We start from the raw sequence: 22,186 nt of genomic DNA on the forward strand, positions 1-22,186 counted from the left end.
GAACTTAGGATCCTTAGGATGTCTGTGATTCTAAGAAATGATATTTATTGTTAGGGATGGAGTAAGCTGAAATGCTGGGCAGGCAGAGTATGGTGGCCCACCACAAAAGCAGACAGACCTTTAGCCTTTGTATCTAAGAGGGAATTTCAGCAGGTGTAGCTTTTCTACATCTGGCTATCTTGTAAGTCTTGTAAATGCCTCTTTTTTAAAAATACAAATAAAAAAGACTCTTAGGAGATAGACTGGTTAAAAGAAGTGGGATGGGTTTAGCAAATGATGTAGGGAACTGAAATGATGGGGATGAAGAAACTGGAGTGGGGCAGGGGGAAATTGGACAAACCCTTGATTAGAAATGTTCCCATAGGAATCAGTGGAAACCATGGACTTGATATGTGAATGCTCACACAGTGAATTATTTCCAGGAACACATTGTGTTTAGTAAGCGGGACCTGTGTAAAGTAGAGGTTTTGTACGGCTTATAATGTAGTGTCAACATGTTTCATGCTTTCATTTTCTGTTTGTATTATTAGGCTGATAAAGAATTTGTATGGTCTTTATGGAAACGTCTTCAGGTCGCAAACCCAGATCTGACACAAGCAGTCAGTATGGTTGTCGAAAGGTGAGTATGGGCTATTTTTCTCTTTGTGTTGTTTTCTTTTTTAATTATAGTCATGTTCAAGTGTTCGCCTGAACATGCAATGCTTAAAAGTGAGGACAGGGTGCACATGCAAGACCCAGCCACAACATCCCCGTGTTCATTCATCCTCATGCACATTAACATTGACCTTCCCATGTAGAGCAGGAAAGGAGATTTTGCCTAGATTCGCTTGAATACTGGTAAAACTCTGCACAGTTTGAGACATTGATAAAGCAGAGTCTCTCACTGGATGGAGAGTTGTAGTCCCATTTAAATGAATGTGAGTAAAAGCCTGCTTCAGACTTTTCATGTTCAACACAGGAAGTTCTGGGCTCATGCACGCAGGGATGCTGTGTCTGGGTGCCCTTTATTTTAGATATTGCATATTCAGGCCTGAACATACTCCTTTCTCAGATATGAGGAATCTGTTTAAGATCACAAGGGTTTGCCCTAGGTAGCTGGCCATACAGAGAGGGCAGAAATGATGTCCTACAATACAGTTGAATAACTCCGTTCTCCATGTATTCAGGAGATCAGTGCTGACTTATTGAAGGTGACAGGCCTAGTTATATTTAGGGCTGCTATTTGGTTAAAGGAATCTTAGTCCATAAATTTCATGAGCGTTAGTTGATTGATTAATTAAATTGAATTTGCATATGATCAACAATAGGTCTAAAGACAGAAATCAGTTGTGGGGTGAAGGTAAGATGATGCATGTATCTCTCACAGCAGGCATTATTCTACTATCTCATCTTAGAAGAAGCACTCCTATTGTGTAAGCGAAGGGTGAATACTTTTTGATGACACTTGCCATTTGCAGTGTGTGTGTATGTGTGTGTGTATCTATCATCTATCTATATCTATCTATCTATCTATCTATCTATCTATCTATCTATCATCTTCTGCCTGATTAATTTTTCAGTTGATCAGAAGGTTTTGACCTGATTTATGCTAGCCTATCAATCAGATAAATGTTGTAGCCATAGCATTCAGCTTTTGATATTTTGTTATAGATACGTTGTTAATGTTATAAAAATTTTAAAGTGAGAAAAGTTGGTTTTAAAACAATATTATTATTATTATTATTATTATTATTATTATTATTATTATTATACCATAGAACTGTAGACTTGAAATGAATCCCAAGTGTCATCTAGTATGATTTTAGCAATTATATATACAGAGCGAGGGAGAAATTTAATTCTGTTAATAATTGTTTTTCCCATCAGGGAACAAGGCAGGATATATAAATACCTAATATATAAATAAATAAATATATTTATTTATAAATAATATATATATATATATATATATATATATATATATATATATATATATATATAAAAATACCCCTACCACCACCACCACCATTAAAATGACTTAAGAATGCCACTTGTTGGAATACTGATTTTTTTTTTAAAAAAAATCTCTAACTTGCTTGTTAAATATATGGACCTTAATTGTTGAAAACATACAGTCATTTTTTTCCTGAGTGAAGAAATAATATGAGAACCAATAAGGTATAGTTGTTAAAGTGTGGGACTAGGACTAGGGAAATTTGAGATCAAAATCCCACTGAACTATGAATCTTATGGGGTGAATTTGGGCCAGTCATTGGCTTGCTTCACACATCATGCTAAACCAAACCATAGCTTAATGCAAATGTATGGGCTCTGAGAGAAGAGGTTATGGCTGCTTTGCTCATCCCTGGTCTCTCTTCTGCTGCACTACACTGAGCTGAACCACGGTTTGGTTTGCACATTGTCTGAACCAGCGTACTGTACCTCCCTAACGATCATGAGCCTTGTCACTTTTGTTTTCAATTTTGTTCCTAATGATCTCTAGCACCAAATTAGCCCTTGTGATGGGATAATGAGCTGCTTGTGCGTAAAATGCAAGTCCCTCAGAGTTTGATCAGGTTCTCAAACCTCTGCCTGTGACGGAGCCCCTCCGGCATGGCTGCGTCAGTCGCTAGCAGAGTCTGAAAGTGGTTGCTTTCGGAATCTCTTCCAACATAAAAGCTCCTTAACGGAAACACGTCTTCTGGACTCTCTGCGTGACAGTTTCCGGCGAGGAGTGGGTGTCCCTATAGGAGGTCCTGAGACCTCCCCACTGTTTTCGCTGGAAGCGTCTCTGAGCCATCCCTCCGACTCACTTTCCCTTGGAGTTCCTTCTCTCCCCCTACTGGTTCCCTCTTCAGCTGCTACGTCTCTCTCAACCTCAGTGAGCCTTTGCACCTCCTGTCCTTCCGATGGCAGTTCCCTGACAGCCCTTTTCACAGTTGCTGCACATTGGGTCACTGAACTATTTTCTATGACCCCATGATCTCATTGTGCCTGTTCAGACCCCATTATTTAATGTCCACATGAAATTCGGATTTTTTTTTGGCCCTATATTAATGTTTCCATACCTGAGAGAGTCACCACCAAAAAAAGGCCTGTCTTTTTTAGGCATTCTTTATTTAGTCTAATTGTTTTTATTTAACCAATTAATATTTCAGTAGACTTTTATTTGCAACACTTTTAAATATCCATTTTTATGAGACTATGATAATTAAGCTGTGCAGTTGAAAAATCATTTGGGGAATTATACCTTTGTACTGGTTTGATGTGGAAATATTTTGCAACTGAAGAAAGTAACTTTTTCCTTTTCAGAATTCTTTCATGTTCCCAAATAGGGATTGAACTGCCCTAAAAATTTCAAAATGAAACTGGAACCTCATTGTCTGTAGCGTTGATTCCTGAGATATACAAAATAGATTTCACTTTTCAGCATTCGTTGCAGTTCTTATCTGGTGACTGTAACAACATTCTCTGTTTTAATATTCAGGTACAAACAAAAAATATCTTTACTGTGCAAATGAGAAAAGCCTTTGGGATATGTTAAAGCCTCCAGGTATTTTCAAACAAGCCATTGTAAAAGTATATCCATGTTAGTGTACTTTCCAACTACTTTAAATACTATTGATCTCTGAATTATGTAAAAAAAAAAAGAAAGAAGGTATGCTATTTCTAGTTCATATGCCTTTTGAAACTTTTTTTTGATAAAATTAAGCACAAATAAACACTTAATCAGTAATTTTGAATACCTGTGTTTATCAGGTAAAAACCTGGAAATGCTTCTGTTGCTCTGTAAATGTTTCTAGAAGGAGCAAGCCAACTGTACGGAGTTTTGAAATTAACTTTTAAGCTATTTTGAATACCTTTTATCAATGTTTTCCCACAAACCCAGCATATTTTAATAAGTGAGAAAGTGGACAGGATAATTGAAGCAATCCATCTGACCATATGTTCCCCTGGTACCCGCCCTTCCTGGGCTGGTTAAAGCTAGCTAGAGCAGGGTGCCCAGGGTGTTGTGAACATGCCGTTGTGTGATGGGGAGGTGCCAGCTGCCCTTATAGAGGTGGTGGTGTGACCCACCTGGACCCAATGGTTGTAAGAACAGAAGAAGAGCCTGCTGGATCAGGGCAGTGGCCCATCTTGTCCAGCATCCTTTTCTCACAGTGGCTACCCAGATGCCAGTGCGAAAGCACAAGAGCAGGCATAGGCAAACTCTGGCCCTCCAGATGTTTGGGACTACAATCCCCACCATCCCTAGCTAACAGGGCCAGTGGTCAGGGATGATGGGAGTTGTAGTCCCAAACATCTGGAGGGCCAGAGTTTGCCTATGCCTGCACAAGAGCATGGTGCAAAAGGTGGTGGCAGAGCGCATAGCTGTCAACCGTCCCTTATTTGGCGGGAAACCCCCTTATCCCAGCGCCGTGTCCCGCTGCTGTCCCTTATTGATGATCTCCCTTAAATTTCCCGGGTTTCATGCTCGCCCGGCTAAGGAGGGAAGCAGTGGCTCGGGGTCCTCTGCTGCGAGAGAGAGTGTGCGCTGGCGCCGTCGTCCTGGTGAGAGGAGTTCCATCCGCCCTTCCCCGCCCGAGAGAGGGGGGGAGGGAGAGAGTCTCTCGCCCACGCCGTCCGCGAGCCCGGAGGCAGCAGCGGTGGTGGCAGCTGAGGAGGCGGCCTGAGGGAGGAGGAAGAGGAGGGGATGGGGAGGGACGCAGAAGGGCGGCGCTTCAGCGGCCGCTGCGGCACTGCAACTCCCTCATGCTGGATTGACAGCATTTGTCAATCCTACCAATGTATGTAACTCTTAACAATAGCAAAATCTCTTATTTTGGCTGCTGATCCCTTATTTTCGAGGCTGCTGGTCCCTTATTTTCAAATCTGTAAGTTGACAGCTATGAGAGCGACTGCAAGTGTTCCTGTATGACCCTGATTATCTAGATTCATTTCAGTCTGGGTTTAGGCCTGGTTTGGGGAGTAAACGAGCTTCCATTGCCTGGATGAATGAGCTGCATTGGGAGAAAGCCAATTGGAATGCAACCCTGTTACTGTTACCCGGTCTCTCAGCAGCTTCTGGATTGGCTGTGTAGGATGGTGCGTAGAGACACTGTAATACAGTCATCCCATTCCTACTTGCACAGTTGAGTCTAGAGAATAGGATTGGGGGAAGGAGTGCTTATTGACCCATGGCAACTGTGCTATGGGAGTCTACAGGGCATTCACTCCAGTGCTATTTAACAGCTACATGGAGACACTGGGGAGCTGTCACTAGACATTTTGGAGCGCACAGCCATGGTTACACTGGTGACCTGCAACTCTACTTCTTTGTAACATCTGAATCAGAAGACACTGTGGAAGCTCTGGACTAAGTTCCAAATGCAGTGCTGGTCTGAATGCTTATGAATCCTGGGAAGATGGAGGCTGTGTGGTTAGGTGATTTCGGTGTCCGGATGATATGCCAGGTGCCTATAAGCAATAGTTTTAGACTTGTGTGACAAATCTCCAATCAGAAGCAGATGGAAAGCATGGCCCACATATATAGTTTTTGCTAGCAGACCCTGGTCCTACTAGGACTTGGGGTGGGGATTCTGCTTCCTTTTCATAGAATCTTCGTAGAATTGTAAGGGAGCCTGAGGGCCATCTAGTCTAACCCCCTACAAAGCAGGAATCTCAACTAAAGCAGCTGTGATGGATGGCAATTTAACCTCTGCTTTAGAACCTCCAAGGAAGCAGAGGTGACCACCTTCCAAGGGAGTCTGTTCCCCTGTTGAACAACTCTTGCCATCAGAAAATTCTTCCTGATGTTTGTGAAAACAAACAACCCTGACTTTTTAAGATAATATTTTTGTTTCCTGTTAATTATGTTGCTTTGAATGTATACTTTGTATTGCATTTCTTTTGTGTGTGGTTTTTCTGGATTGTTTTATTTGATGTTTTAATGTCGGTTGTAGACCACCTGGAGATTTTCTTTTTAAAAAATAGAAAGTGATATTGAAATGAATTGAAGAAGAAAAAAATTACTTTTAAGACAAGGCCAGAGAATTATCCTGCAAACTCATGCACCTAAGTTACCACAGTGACAAAGAGTGCAAGGGTCAATGATGTCCAATAAGTTTCCAAACCTCCTATAAAATGACATTGGTCCTGTTGGGAGTGGCCATTTTAATGTTGTATATGAAAAAGGACCTAATAATGGACTTCTGCTGGAGACATGTCTTCCTCTGGCTTACACATGGTTCATTCTGTGTTTCGGTCACTTGGGTGAGCAAATGCCTTAAATCGGAATATTCCCAAGTAACAAATTTCTTTATTCTGGATCAGAATGGAGATTTTGCCATGTAAGGCCAACTCCCCTCTAAAAAAACAAAAACTAAAAAACTCTTGAGGGCAGAGCAATAATTTAATGAATTTAACTACATATCTTTAAGCCAAATACCAGAGCAAATATTCTTAAAGTTGTGCAGTGACATCCTGCTTTGGCTATTCATATCTTGGTTCCCCCCACCCTGCTTTTTAAAAAGTTCCTTTATCCAGACAGCTTGCAGAGATTGCCCTGTGCATCTAATGTGCTTCCGTTTATTAAAGAAATGTGTGAAGCTTTACTCTGTTTCAGTTATAAGTTATAAAATAAATTTTTGTTCCTTCACTTACATATGGGTAAAGATCTAAGCAACCAGAATCTGTTTTAAAACTACTTGGTCTGTTGGGTTTCCAGTCTGTTATGGAATAATGCCAATCTTGTAACTACATGTTTAAATTCATGAGCAGGGCATTTATGTTGGTTTCAAGTGTCAGCTTCCTCTAGGGATTGTGGATTATGTCCAGCATGGACTACAACAGTTGGGCTCAGACTGGTGAAGGTGGAATAAACCATAATATTTTTTCCCCCGTTGAGTTGAGGCTGTGTGTTACATTGTCTGTACAGCCTTCTCAGTGTTCTATTTAGAGGGGAAATATAACACCATGGCAGGATTTAAACATCAAGTGATTTATATCTGATCTTCTGGTGGCAATATCAAATGAACTTGTTTGCATTAAATCATTTAGCAATGCTCATTGATTATACTGCCAATAGACAGAGTAATTCAATCAATGCAACTTTGTCATTTATCAGCTTCCTTCCTCAGTTAATCAAGGCATACAGAGTACCGTCATAGACCGCTTAGCATATGGGCGCTCATTTAAACTATAAGATTCTGCTATAGATGTGGATTGGAGTAAAACAAAATGTAAATGCCTGGTCTTTCTCCCTCTAAAACCTTTAATGTAAGCTGATTAATATTTTCTTAAGTGAATATATAGCAGCAAAGGTTTTTAAAACAAGGATTTTGTTTTTAGCCAGATCACGCCATCACTGGCTGGCACGCAGAAAAGAATAGTGGGGTGTCGAGGTGTATAACCTTTGCCTCTAAGGTCAAATAATTGTGATTGTCCACAACTGATGAAAGTTTAATACCCTGTTTCATTAAAAATTCTCAGAACATTGAACATAAGTCAACATTCCATGGAGAAGAAAGTATTACGCAGCTTGCATGTGTGCATATCTGCATATCGGAGCACAAAATATTGACATGATAATTGCAGTCAAGCCTGAGTGAACAGTGGCCTATGGGAATTCAGCTGGTGTTGTACCAACTGGATGGCTGCTCAGGACACAGTTTGAAATGCAAGGTGCAAGTTAGCACTTTATTCAGCACAGGCAGGCATCATTTAAAAATCCTTGGGGGAAACCCTGGTGATGTGCAGATGTTAGACCAGTCTGTTCTGAAGTGCTGATATTTTGAGCACTGTAAGAAACTTGTGCATTTTATATGATAAGATGCTTTCAAAATTAAGAAAGAAATATGATACTTAAAGTGTTCAGCTTAGTACTTTAAGCCATAACCTCCACAATGTACAGGAATGCATAAAGAGTCATCTGTGTTCATAGCTATAAAAATCATGATTGATTTTAGTCATTTAGTTTACAAGTACAAGACAATTTGTTTCCTTGAATCAAGCTTCTCTAGTAGACAAAGCAATATGTAGTGAAATAATGCATAGAGCAAAGACATAATCAGTTAAGCAGTTACTTAATTTTAAATTAAGCAGTGTTAGAAAAATGTAATTTATATTGATCATATGTTCTTTAAATGTTTTCATTATAAAAATAATTGATATGGAGACTCAGATATTTTAATACTTTGCAAATTAGGCTTTCTAGGTTGTTAAATAAAACAAAAACTGCATGTAAAATTTGGTTTGGCAGTCTCACGTTTTCCATTTTTCACACATCTTAACGTGTATTGAGGTTTAGATGCAACCCTATACTTGAGACCTCCTGGCTGAGGCGCTGATGCCACAAAAGCCCCACCATGCTGGCAGAGTCACTGAAGTGGGGTGGAATTATGGATGGAGAGAACACAACCAGTTTCACTGTCTCCCCCACCCTTCCTGTTCAGGAAGTGCTGAAGGCTTTCTTCCAAAGCCCTATGTTCAGAGAAATGTTGACCCTCCTAGCCTTCATTTCCTGTGGGAGAGAATGAAATATATTGTCACTTCTGCAAGGTAAACTGCACCAGGAGGCACCATCAGCAAGATTCTGCCATGGCGTAAACTGCTTTTGAAATACTGGGGAGGTTTCTTGTGTTTCTTGTGTCTGTTTGTGGACGGTGGTGGGAGAAGGATAGTCAAAGCAACACATATGTGTATATGTGAGCTCTGGTATCCTTAAATGGTCTCACAAGTCTCACCTGCACAACCTCCATTCATTTTAATAGGAAGGTTTCCTAGTAACACAGGGTTTTGAGTAGACTCAATGAAATGAATGGGAAGTGCCGGGAACAGTCCAAAGCAGTTGTGGTTGCCAAAGTGGGGTTGTTTGTACATGTGAGAAAAGCAACGAGCAACTAAATAAACTGTGATCTATGCAAAAGGTAAAGCCTTGTTTGGCGTAAGGTTGTTTCCTGTATTCCTAGAGTGGCTCGCATAGGGCCCAGTCCATCACCCATCTAGGCATTGCTCAAGACCACACTCACTTTGCCTAAGCCAAATTGTCTCCTATGCCTTCATACTCCTTTCTACAGCATCCTCCTTTGACAAACCCAAACATTGTGTTGGCATTTCAAAATGCAGCTTTTCAGTTCAGAGGGGGCTTCTGGAGAGAAATTACAAACAAATCCTTCTACACTTGTTGGCGCCTCGTTGGGTTGTAGCCACTGTCTTTTATCACTTACACTTTTGCTACAGTAATATGAAATAGCATAGCTTTTGACTTCTCTGTGTTTCACTTTATGTTATGAACAAGTTTAATTGATTTCCACCACAGATCTCTATTTGTCCTCCTGCCCATAATTTCTCTTCAACACCACTGCTTTGCATATTTATTATAGAAAAGATAATATTTTATAAACTTCAGCAGGGCACCTTTGAAAGTATTTGCGGTTTTTTAGAAACTGCAGGTTCTATTTTCACACCTCATTCGTAGTTAAATGCTTCCTCGTCGTATCCAATATTTCATTTTTGACAACTCATTAAAAATGGGCCAAATCCCAGAAAATATGGTCCTGTCATGTTGTATAATATATAGCGTGGGCCATATGCAATAGAAAATTGTTAGTTAATGGTTTAGTATAATTTCTCAGATTTTTTTGGCTTTCGGTGGCTGGTGAAAACTGACTGTGAAAAATCCATGTGGTTAAATACAGCTCTGTTAAACATTTAAAATAGGCGGTACTCGTGGGAAAAGTGATTGGAGCTTAAAACTTGTACAAATTGACAGCCTCTCTTCACTCCATTTTTCATCCTAAAGAAGTCTGCAAATATTCTTAGCTCACATCATTATTGCTCATCAGTGGTTCTAATTAGCTAAACTGGAGTTTGTCTCGGTCATTGATCATCATCAACTCTTTGACAGTGCCTGAATTATGTTTTTTTCTTATTTGGGTGAACACTTTTTAATGTATTGTAGGCATGTACAGTGTATATTAATTGAATCAACCATATTTTTTTTCGACTGTGCCATTTACCTTTTATAAGCAAGCCTTTCCTCTGCTTCCACCCTTTCCTCCCGTTTATCATACTTAAAATGTAGCAGTGGGTTCAATGATATGCTAGTAGCTTGAAGCATACAGCAATATTACTTAGCGCCTCTTCTGGGACCTTCCCTGTAATGAGTATTGGAAGTTATCCTATACCACCAGGAGGAGCTGGTGATAAAATTCTATACCAGGTTTTTAATTTATGCTGCAGCATCTACTTGCACCCACTGTATGCAAAAATTGGAGCATTTATGCAGTATATACAATGATTGTACATTTCTGACTTAGTTTGTACTGCAACCACTCTACTAAAGGCTGCTTACCAAGGAACTCTCCACCCCCCCCCCCAAGAAGGTGTTAATTTTCTCCCTTTTATTTAATGGAATGTACATACATTCTTGGAATTCTCATTTGTGCCCCTGTTACACACTGGGAGTGATATCTAATTGTGGTGTTCCACTTGTACAACAGACCTCAGCTGCATATAGGGGGCTTCTCTGCTGCCCTCCAGGGTTACAGCACCCTCCTGCTTGCTATGAAAGCAAGAGAGATCATGTGTGCAAGAGACAAAATAGGCCAGAAATTGGAGCTAGAGGGAATAGGATGGCAGAGACTTCGCAGCAGTAAGTTACAATTCTGGGATTATTATTAATTTAAGCCAATGAGGCATTCATCCGGTGACCATCACATTTATTATGGCTCCTATGTAACACTATTTCCCCAAATGATTAGTCTAGTCATAGCATGCTCTTTCAAAAGAAATAATAAGTATACCCTTATTTAATATTTATTTCTTAAAATTTATACACCTGTTGTTTAAAAAGAAGAAACAAAAAGAACTTTCTCATTGAAGTATGTAAGGCTTAGGAGGACTTAACAGCATCGTTCCCTAGAGGTTGGGCTTGGAACAGACTTGTATAAAGCCTTGTATGAAGAACCGACAAACACTCTTCAGATGCGGATGCTTTTTCTGTACCTCTTCGAAGGTTGGCCACCTTGTGCATCCTTTCAGTTTTTTCCTCCTGGTTTCCCTTTTCTGTGAGGGACAGATTCTGTACCCACGTTTACTACTTTTTGTCTGCTTATAGATTCCAACTGGTGATGGAGTTTTTGGTGCTCCTTTGATCACCTTTCATTTTTCAACACACCGTTGTCAGTTACCCTTCATAATGGCAAAAGTTGCTAAGTCAGGGTTCACTAGGTATACCAGTGCATATTAATGCAGTTAATTATCTTACTCTTTCCATGCCCTCTTTCCACTTATTGTAGGTGCTTTATAAATAATAATATTTTATCCTATTGCTATATACTTTGGAAAGCAATGACATCACCAAACCAAGAAAAGGTGTAGGATGATATATCAATCTTTATTGGAATAAAAGATGTGGTTGCTAAAGCTCTCTGGTCCAAATCTACTGAATAAAAGGCAAATGTGTCTGGTTTTAGTCTTTCTGTAGTGTATATTGAGTATGTATGTGTTGAGTAAACTCAGTGTTTTAGAACAGCAATGACCCCTTTCTTTAGCTTGAAACACTAGAACCTCACTGGCTAAGTCATCCAGGTTCCAGAATATATATATATTTTATAATCTGTCACTGGTGCTTTACTGAGAGTTTGGCTTCTCATGCTAAAAAACCCATCATTGTTTGCACATTTTCCCCTCAGCCAGAAGATGACCCTTCCTGCATCCCCAGGGGGTTGGGCTAGATGTCCCTTTGGGTCCCTTCCTACAGTTTTCCAACTCTTATCAGTGAACGGACTGGGTTTCTAAACTGTCGCCTCGCAACTGCGAGGTGAGAAATGACAACTGTGAAGGTGGAGATGCTCTTTGTCCAGCTGGCCAGTCTTCATTTGGAAATTTTTACAATTCCTCCAAACATTACCCACAACTAAATCAAAACTCCTAAGGCACAATTGATTGCAGGATTTGTTTAAGAACTGTATAAACAGGTTGCAGTAACTAAATGAAGAGTAAACCAGCAAACCTGATGAATGCAGCTGAGAAGCTGGTACCATTTGTTTTCTCTTTCTGTTCCCATATTATCATCCTAGTTGAAGTTATGATACACAGGTTGGGATGGTTGCCAATTTGGAACTTGACTGAGGAGAATAAATCATTAGGGAACGAAACATCTCAGCCCTGAATTTACCAATTGTTGACGGTTTTAGCACAATATAACTTTTGCATTTACCAGTGGGAAAATGGCGATGGTCCTCAATTTGTTGCTCTTTTTATATCCCTAAAATGAAACCCAGATTTTATTTGATATCAATAATGAGGAAGCGGGGGAGTGCTCATAAAAAAGACTTCATTTGCAAGATACTCCATATATCTTTTTTTTAAAGTAAGCATATCTAGTCTTGGTAACATAAATGCTGCTTCATTTAGAATAAAGTTGTCTTAGTTGTTTGCAGATAAAATTTGCTGTCACTTGCCATATGTTCCATGATTAATACTGCAAGGGCTGTCAGCCTCAGATAATTTAATTTCCCATGCTTTAAAATGACATTCATTATCAGGACATGAAAAATTCAAATGATTAGCAGCAAATTATGAGTAATAAGTGTCAATATATTTTTGTTGTTTCTAGAGAAAAGCAGAAAGCTGAACTCAAGGACAGGAAGGTTTTAGAAATTTTGCAAGTTAAAGACGACAAAATACAGACATTGGAACAGGTTAGTGTTATATTTAAACTAACAGGTGAGAATAATGTTGCTTCTTCTAATTTGGCTTAATCCCTATTGTTTGAGTTCTGTTTCCTAAAGTGTAAAGAGCTACTAGAGGACCCTGGAGCTTATCCAGCTCCCTGAACCCTACTGTATTTCAATATTGTTTCCAGTTTCCAACTTTTCATTCCCAGTTTTCAACCTAGAGATGAACAAAGTGTAGCAGTTGATGAAGTTGGCAAGAGCATTTCACTCTAATTCTTCAAGGCACAACTCCTGTAAAACTAGCTGTCATTGTTTTTAAAAATATATTTTTATTAAAGATTTTCTTGGTTTGCAAAGGTACATACCTTGTCTCTTTTTTCAGGTTGTATAATCTTTCTTACAAATCAGTTACGTTTGTTGTGAGACATTAGTGTTGAGTACAGTATAAGGTTGGGGAAGAAGAGGGGGGAGAGGTGGAGTGGGGTGGTGAGGCTTATATTATTTTGTATAGTGTACATGTGGGGTTTTGTGTCAGCATCAGCTGGGTAGGTTCTCTTTCTATCTGTTTATTACATTTCCTTGGTAGTGAGAGGTATTGGGGGGCAGGGTGTGGTTGAATGTCTGTGGTTGTCTGCAGTGGGGTTTCTTTGCATTTGTGAGGGGGGAGGGCTTGTTGGGTCAGGTAAGCCAGATTGATTCATATGCTGTTGGTGGATTCCTGTTGTTGTCTTGTTGGGCTGTGTATGTGATAATGGGGTGCCATACTTGGGTGAAGGTGTCCTCTTGTATTTGTCCCCGTGTCAGTTTCAGTTTATTGATTAGCATTTCTAGTTAGGCCATTTCCCATACAGTTTGATACCTTGGTCCATGTTTATGCCTGACAGGTCTCTCCAGTGTCTGGCTAAGAGGCTTCTGGCTGCTGAGAGTAGGTGGGTTATAAGCTCTGTATAATGTGAGTGATCATTATGATCAGGGAAGATGTTCAGTAGGGCCAGTTCTGGGGTGAGTTCTAATACAGTGGTACCTCAGGTTACATACACTTCAGGTTACAGACTCCGCTAACCCAGAAATAGTGCTTCAGGTTAAGAACTTTACTTCAGGATGAGAACAGAAACCGTGCTCCGGCAGCGTAGCGGCAACAGGAGGCCCCATTAGCTAAAATGGTGCTGCAGGTTAAGTACGGACCTCCGGAACGAATTAAGTACTTAACATAAGGTACCACTGTACCTGTTTAGTTATTTTGCATATCTCTTGTAGGACTGCTGTCCAGAAGGGTTGGATTTTAGGGCATTCCTACCACATGTGGGGGATGCGGGTGGCGCTGTGGGTAAAACCTCAGCCCCTAGGACTTGCCGATCGCTTGGTCGGCGGTTCGAATCCCCGCGGCGGGGTGCGCTCCTGTCGTTCGGTCCCAGCGCCTGCCAACCTAGCAGTTTGAAAGCACATCAAAGTGCAAGTAGATAAATAGGGACCGCTTACCAGCGGGAAGGTAAACGGCGTTCTGTGTGCTGCGCTGGCTCACCAGATGCAGCTTGTCACGCTGGCCACGTGACCCGGAAGTGTCTGCGGACAGCACTGGCTCCTGGCCTCTAGAGTGAGATGAGCGCACAACCCTAGAGTCTGGCAAGACTGGCCCATACAGGCAGGGGTACCTTTACCTTTTACCACATGTGGAGGTATGTGCCTGTGGAGGTACAGCCTCTCTAACTTCTTGGTGAGGTTGCTGGGCATATCTGTGGTGTTAAGTACCACCTGCAGGTAGGCAATGTGTAGTTTCATGGTGTTTACGTATGAGGTGATGCATTTTCTTTTGGCAGGATTTCCCAATCTCCTCACGTTTAATGTAATTGCTTTTAAGCTAGACATTTTGCATGTCTATTTTATAGGATCATCCCCTGCCAACCCGTCTGGGTTGTCCTGTGTTTCTCACCTTATATTGTCTATCAAACCTAGTGTGTTGTGCTGGCATATAGTGTGGTGGGTGGGGGAAGAGGGGGTTAAGAGTTAGGGGTGGGCTGAAGATTGGGGGGCAGGTTATAGAAAGTAGCCTATATGTAGTTATATAGGTGTTAGTTAGTTTGTTATATAGTTGTTTGTTAGCTTGGACCATTTGGCTCCCAGCTGGTTGGTCCTGTGTCTCAGTTGGCATGGATGGCCTTGTCTGAGAACGGGCCATCCCCCCTTTTGCTTGTGATAGGGGTGGGTCAGTGAGACTGTGTCAAGCACCTTTATGGAGCTTGTGTTGGGTATAAAGTTTATTGGTTTGTTGGGGTATTAGGGTTGTGTGTTTGGGAGGTGGATTCTTATTTTCGTTTGTGTGCTTATTTTTTGTGTATAGCCATTGGAACGAGGGGTGCATGTGTTTGGAGGGGATGGGTTGTTGGGGTGGGTGGAGAGTTCTAATTGGTGGCAGTTGTTTTGGAGCAATATTTTCATTTATTATTTGTATTTGTTTCAGATAATAGCGATTAAGCATGTTTATACAGAAGTAAATCTGTTCAATGGGATTTACTTCTGAGAAAGTAGATATAGAATTGCAGGCTTAGATTCCTCCTTAGGCAATTCCTTAATAAGCCTTAAACACAAACATAATAATTTTCAGATCACAATAGTGAAAGAAGCGGTGGACACATAAAAACTAATATATGTCTTTGAGTAAGTACATTTTTGTCTGTTACAAGCATTCAGCTTTCAGAAAACCTGTCAGTGCTGAGCTTGGCCACTTGGATGCAGCAGAAGATCTACTCAAAAACCATTAAAAGAGTTGCTTATCTTGATTTTTCTGTCTTTATTCTCTACTTATACCATGTTTATGAAACCATCAAATACTAAGGATATTTTCCCACATCATGTCTTTCAAGTGACCTCTTCAATTAATGCAGGTTTACATTAATCAGCTGTGCATCTAGTTGTTTGTCAACCACATGGGGCAATGTCACTTTTGCCTCACGTGCATCCTGTACAATTGGCTGTTTGAGATGCACTTGACTAATTCTCATCCATATACACAGCCTAGGCCTACCCACTTTGAGGCACTGGTTTACCAAAATCCAGTAAGATACTTTGTCTTCTTTTTTTATTTTCATTTCACCTCTTTTCCAGGATGCTCACTATCCTGGTTTTTATCCTGAGATTATTTCTCAGGTAGATAAGGCTAAGAGAAAAAAGAGGGGGTGAGTGTCTGGCTCATGGTCACCTAGTGAGCTTTGTAGCTAAGCAGGGGTCTCAATCTGGGTCTCCCTGATTCAGAACTATTGCTGCTACGGTTGGGTGCAATTGTATAGGTTGCTGGTGGAAAACTGTGGTTGTACCTGGAGACAACCTGCAGCCACTATAGATAGTGACACCTTGTGCCTTAACATCCTGAACTATCGTTGTCTCTCTAATGACAGGGAGAACAGCAGTTACAGTAGTTTGTGGAGAAACAAGACACCCATGATATTGGTAGCAAGTAGTGCAGAGGTCACCAGTGTTGTGTTCTGCAGATGTTGTCGGACCCCAGCTTTCATCAGCTCTAGCCAGCTTAGACAACAATAAAAGTTGTAATTTAACAATATATGGAGGGTACCGTGTCAGCTGCTCCTGGATTCATGTCCATTAGCTGAAACAACAATTATTATAATAACTGGGTGCTTATTAGGAATTGTTAGGTTAAACAAGAGAGGATGTTATCAGCTTGGATCTTCTCTTTTACATGCTTCATTTTTTTTATATAAGTATTTTTATTGAGTTTCATTTCTTATAGTCAGAAATATACAGAATAAAGAAAAAAGAAAAAGAATAAAGAGAAAAAGAAATATAAAAAACCAACTTTCCATAATGTTTTTACCAATCCAACTGGACTTCCCCACATCCTCCAAATCCTGCATTCTTTGTAATAGAAATATCAGCAATTTGTTACCTTGTTTCATATCTTATTGTATCTTTCAGTTATCGTGTTTCTAAATTCCAAATACTGTATCCCAATTCTTATACTTTTTAAAATAAACATAATAAAATTATTTCATGTTTCCACCTCTTTTTTCTTATAACTTAATTTTCAATTCATCAAAGTCAAGTTGCTGAAGCTAAAATTTCCTAATCGTGCACATTCTTAACATTCGTACAGCTTATAATGTTTTTGCAAATAGTCCTTAAATTTTTTCCAGTCCTCTTCCATTGTTTCCTCTCCCAAATCTCGGATTCTGCCAGTCATTTCAGCCAATTCCATGTAGTCCATCAACTGCGTCTGCCATTCCTCCAGCGTGGGTAAATCTTGTGTCTTCCAATGCCTCTTTTACATGCTTCAGATTAGCTCTGGATGTGCACTCACTTACTAATTCCCCTGAGCTGATGTTCTTCCTTGAGATGATAGTCACCCGGTGTAGGGAACTGGAATGCTAACTGCAGCTTTGTAGGAACTGGCTTTCATTAGTTCTGGTAGTTTCTGCATTTCTGGTAGTTTTAATATTTTTCAAATTAATTTCATCTAACCATTGGTTATAATTGTAGCAATTGGTGAGGAAAGATTTGTTCCGAAGGTGTAGTACAGAAGATTGGGTTATATCTAGTAGCATTAGGAATACTACATTGTATATGCATGCTGACCCACAGTTCATGATGAATATTCTGTTACATCTTTTGGGTAGCTAATTAGCATTTGTTATTTGTGAACTGCCATTTGGTCGTCTTGACATGTGGGTTAGCAAAATCATTAAAATCAGTTTCTCATTTTTCAACAGAAAACTGCCCTGAGCCCTTGGGATAGAGTAGGTTATAAATCTCAAAATAAATAAATGGAAACATCTTTTATTTATTTTTTAACTTTAAAATGAACACATATTTAGATCTTGAAATACTAATTTTGTGGGTGTTTTTTTTTTTTTTAAGAGCTGTAGTTCAATCTCTGTGCTTGCAAAATCATGAGCTTTAGCGTTTGCACAGTTGCGAAGCCTATGTGTCATCATTGCAGGCACACAGATCAGAAAACCAATGGAGGGAATGTAATATGTGGTATGGCGTTAAGTTCTGTGAATTGGTTTCAGGGCTTGTTAATGTTAATTAGTTTAATACAGGTAATCACATACTTGAAACTGGTGCTAATCCACATTGCTTACACTGGAATCATCTGGAAATCAGTGATGTGTGTGTGTTGAAATCGAAGTTGGCGTTTGGAAAAAAATTATGTTGGCATGCATCAAATTGTGTTTCTCTGGAGAGGCATTGGCTTTCCTCTAGCAGAAAATACTACATATATATGTGCAGATTGTAACCATTGCATTGTTATTGTTAGCTGTGGTTATCCTGTTTTATACCCATGAAGACCTGTAAAATGGGCTAAAGGCCACCCATTGAGCTTTGGGACTGCCTAAAGGTTTGAATTTGGATCTGGCTTTGTTGAGTCCCACACTCTGTTCCCATACACAACACTAAATAAAGCCCTACCCATACCTTTGACTCTGACCTCTTCAAAGGTTTTCCCTTTTAGGATTAGTTCAAACTGCACATTTTTAATCTATGCAAAAGACCCTAACCATTGCTAAGCTATGTGTCTCCATCAATAAATGCAATAAGCGAACCATGGAACATATAAATGGCAGCAATGTTTGTGCCCAAAACAACAACAACAACAACAACAACAACAACAACAACAACAATAATTCAGGGCAGCTTCCAACATGTATAAAAACATAATAAAGCATCAAACAGGAATAGTAGCAATCTGATCCAATATAAAAAAGTCAAAATGACTACACAGTGCCTTTGTGATACAAAGAATTCCTGGTGACACAGAAATTATCATGTCCACATTTTAGGTTTGTCCATGTCTGTTGGTGGCTTTAATACTATCTCAGGTGACAATGTAAATCTTGTTCCTCCTGTGTAGTCCACACAGTAGTCTCAAAATAAAATGTAAAGAAAATATGCTCATTTGTTTTTTCTCGGGAGATGAAAATTAAGGATGAATAAAAGTACAGTCAACCTTTACCTTCTTTTTTTATAGCACTGTTATTTAATTAGCTTTCAGTTTTGATCTGAAGAGACTAAAGCTAATCTTTTTGTCCTAGACCTTGTAATCTTTCAAAACCTTATCAACCAATTATACTCCAGAGGGGTTAAAACAGTACTAGCTGCCTCATTATCTCCACTTGAAAATCTTTGGCTTGCTGTGCAAATCTATATTAAAGCCCCCTTTAATAGGTCCAATTGAAAGAAACATAACTCTAGCTTCGAGCATTAATTAACTTTAATACATTTCGTTCTTAACTTTTACCTAGCCTATTTATTAATTCAATTTTCTATACCTTGATTAAATTAAAATCATATTGTAGAAGAAATTACTGTAATATTAATATTTTTTGAAAGATGGAACCTCAATAAAATGTTACTGGCAAAATGGGAATATTTCATCATGATAAAAAGAGACAGTTGCAAAGTGTCATGCAACTCTTGAGCAATTGTAAGAAATGTAACATGATTTTTGGAAGGCTTAAAAGAGACCTGTACAATCATCAGCCGAAGTGCTGAATAGCCAGAATTGGAGTGGGGAATCTTGTCTGCCCCTCCCAATCTGACCGTGCCTCTGCTGAAAAGGGTATTTCGCTCATAGCTATTCATCATGATTTCTTCTTTAGAGTCTAGTCCAAGACTCTACAGGATAAAGGCCCATGGGGGCAAATTGTGACCTTTTCCCATCTGTTGCAGTTTTCTGGGGGGGGTTGGAATGCCTGTTGTTTTCATTGCTTTTTCATGTCTGTGTAGGACCATCTATCTAATCCTACTTGCTTCACTATACAGTCGTATCTTGGATCCCGAACGCCCTGGAACTCAGACATTTTGATTGTTCAGGTTTGCAAATGTTATTTTTCTGTGGCTTCTGATTGGCTGCAGGAGTTTCCTGACACCAATCAGAAGACGCCAATAGGTTTTCAAAAGTTTTGGAAGTTGAACGGACTTCTGGAATGGATTCCGTTTGACTTCCAAGGTACGATGGTATCTGTAGAGCTTTTAATTTCGCTGGATTTAGAAGTATATGGTGGAATTAGTGCCATTTATTTTCATCTTATTGCTGCCAGTTAACAATGTTGCATGGCTCACCTGTGTCTGGTGTGCATTGCTTGGAAAGGAGAAATTTTGTGTGCTGTTGTCCCTAAACTTAGTGAGATGGAATAGGGATGGGGGGGGATAGAAATGGGGTGCAGGGAGAGGAATAGATTAGAAGAAGAAAAAGGGGGTACAAAAAGGATGTGGAGAGAACAAAAGCTTGGAAGGGGGTAATATAGGATAAGAGAAAAAGGGAGGTAGCGTGTGACATGCAGTGTAGTAATCATAGATCACAGAATTATAGAATTGTAGAGTTGGAAGGGACTGAGGACCATTTAGCTCAAATCCCTGCATTACAGGAATATTTTGCCCAATGTGAGCTCAAACCCACAATGCTGAGATTAAGAGTGTTGTGCTCTACTGACTAAGCAAGCTATGCTTAGGGCAAATTCCGTGTTCATCTGTGGAGGCTTCCTTTGTGTTTTGGAACCCCAATTTTTACAGAGATCCACACTAAAAGTGCTCACAGTGACGTTGGAAGTCTGAGGTAATGTGTCCCAAAGATGTGAAATATACTAGCCTACCTGTGCTAGATACATAGGTACCGCTCCGGCGGGAAGGTAAACGGCGTTTCCGTGTGCTGCTCTGGTTCGCCAGAAGCGGCTTAGTCATGCTGGCCACATGACCTGGAAACTGTACGCCGGCTCCCTCGGCCAGTAAAGTGAGATGAGCGCCACAACCCCAGAGTTGTTCATGACTGGACCTAATGGTCAGGGGTCCCTTTACGTGTGCTTTAAGACCTGCTGTGGTGCAGGGGTAGGTGGCAGGGCATTCCACACCTTTGCAATGACCACCTCTCTGAGGTGCTTCATGCTCCAACATTGTTTTTGTTAAGTTGTGGGCGAACATGTCAGACGACATAGCGATTCTTTAAACAGCTCTTCTTTATTCAGATGCCAGAACAGAACTAGGCTGAGGAGCTCAGTCAGCCTGCTTATATAGAGCTCCAGAACAATGCAACTGTTGCCATTTTCTAAAACTATCCAATCACTGAACGTCACTTTTCGATCCTTCATTTGCATACAAAACTATCCAATCACTGAATGTCATTTTCGATCCTTCATTTGCATAACTATCTACAGTATCCCCCTGCTGGCCCAGGGTGAGAACTTCAGTACATAACAGTTTTCATTTTCAGCAAGTGACTGTGGAATGGGGACAGATAAAGATCTGACCTGCCAGGCCAAAATTGTTCCCCACTCAGTTGGTCAGGAGCTGCCTGGGCAGAAATCTGTATGCTGCTTCTAGTATGGCAAGCCAAAATTGGTGCAGGCTGGAGTGTTCCGGTGGCAGTACGCTCCTAAGTAACTCCATCAACCCAAGATACCCATTGACTCCCACTGGCATTTTTTTAAATAAAAAAAATCTTGAGTTGGACTAGGACATTGCCTGAGGAACATCTGTATCCTCTGTTTCTGGCTCCTGGGTATTTAATCATCTTCAGCAAAACGAAAATCTTCCTCATTTGCACAAATTTATGATGTGATGGATCCTTACATTCAGGCAATAGTTTCAAATCCCTCTCTTTTTGATATGCCAAATAGTAATATAATAATTGGTTTGGTTAATGATAAAATGTTTGTGTTTGTCACAAAACTGTGCTGCAGGTACAGGCAGATTAGATAAAACTGCAAATGGTTTGCTGCCTGGAAAATGAAATTTTGAAATGTGTTGATTTTCACATTATTATCATCATTATTATTAAACAATCTTTCTTAGAGAACATGTGGGCAACAAGAGGAGATAAACAACCTGGTACAGAGAAAGCTTGCTGTGGATGAGGAAAACGCAGTCTTGAAGACAGAGCTCTGCATCTTCCAACAGAAATGTAAAGATAAAATCCAGGAACTTAAGGTATATTGACTCGTACATAGTACTAAGATGGCCACAGCTTTGAAGTAGCTCTTTGAGCTGCATCTGTCTTTGTGGCATGGAAAGTGACAAGCTCAGAGGAAATATAGCCTTAGGCCTTAGGCTGTACCTTCCAGTCTTCTCTCACGCGCAAAACTCAGAGAAAGATGCTTTAAAGTGAAGAATCCACGCTTTGTAACTTTTGAATAAATAGTTAATGATGGAAATGGAGCAAAGAAAGTAGGAGTGTGAAGATGTGGCTTCGTGTAATTAGATTCTGATGGGACTGGCATTATTAATTGATAAAGCCGAGGTCTGGGAGGATATGTCTGTGTGGGTCTCAAAAATAGCTGGGGACAGCATCAAAGGCAGCTTGATCAATTAATGGGCTCTTTGCAAATGTGTACTCATCAAAGCTGTCATCCAGCTAAAAAATATGACCCTTCCACCTGCATGAAAGAGGCCAATAAAAGTACACAGGTGACCTTGGCCATCAAATATAGAAGAAGCTGCTGCGAGGGTAAAACTGCACAGTTTATATTTGCTGATTAGTTCTCACTTTTCTCCCCCCCCCCCTTTCCTTTCCCTTTTTCCTTGGTTTTGTTTTTGTT

The 22,186-nt window shown here is 40.1% G+C and overlaps 1 protein-coding gene across 7 annotated transcripts in view; it reads left to right on the plus strand.

Moving 5' to 3' along the window:
* Positions 1 to 22,186, plus strand: part of LOC114587885 (endophilin-A1) — a 277,955-nt gene that overhangs the window by 14,810 nt on the left and 240,959 nt on the right. For 6 of the 7 annotated variants that reach the window (XR_013391153.1, XM_077921448.1, XM_028712738.2 and 3 more), the window contains exons 2-4: positions 531 to 619; positions 12,581 to 12,665; positions 21,444 to 21,578. Coding sequence is in view for 6 of the 7 variants with exons in the window: in XM_077921448.1 (XP_077777574.1) it covers positions 531 to 619; positions 12,581 to 12,665; positions 21,444 to 21,578 (309 nt within the window). In the remaining variant the exon portion in view is untranslated. Of the gene's footprint in view, positions 1 to 530; positions 620 to 12,580; positions 12,666 to 21,443; positions 21,579 to 22,186 lie in introns of those variants that run through there. The other variant, XM_077921446.1, reaches the window with a different exon arrangement.

The sequence above is a fragment of the Podarcis muralis genome, chromosome 17, assembly GCF_964188315.1.
Source record: "Podarcis muralis chromosome 17, rPodMur119.hap1.1, whole genome shotgun sequence".
Taxonomy (NCBI): Eukaryota; Metazoa; Chordata; class Lepidosauria; order Squamata; family Lacertidae; genus Podarcis; species Podarcis muralis.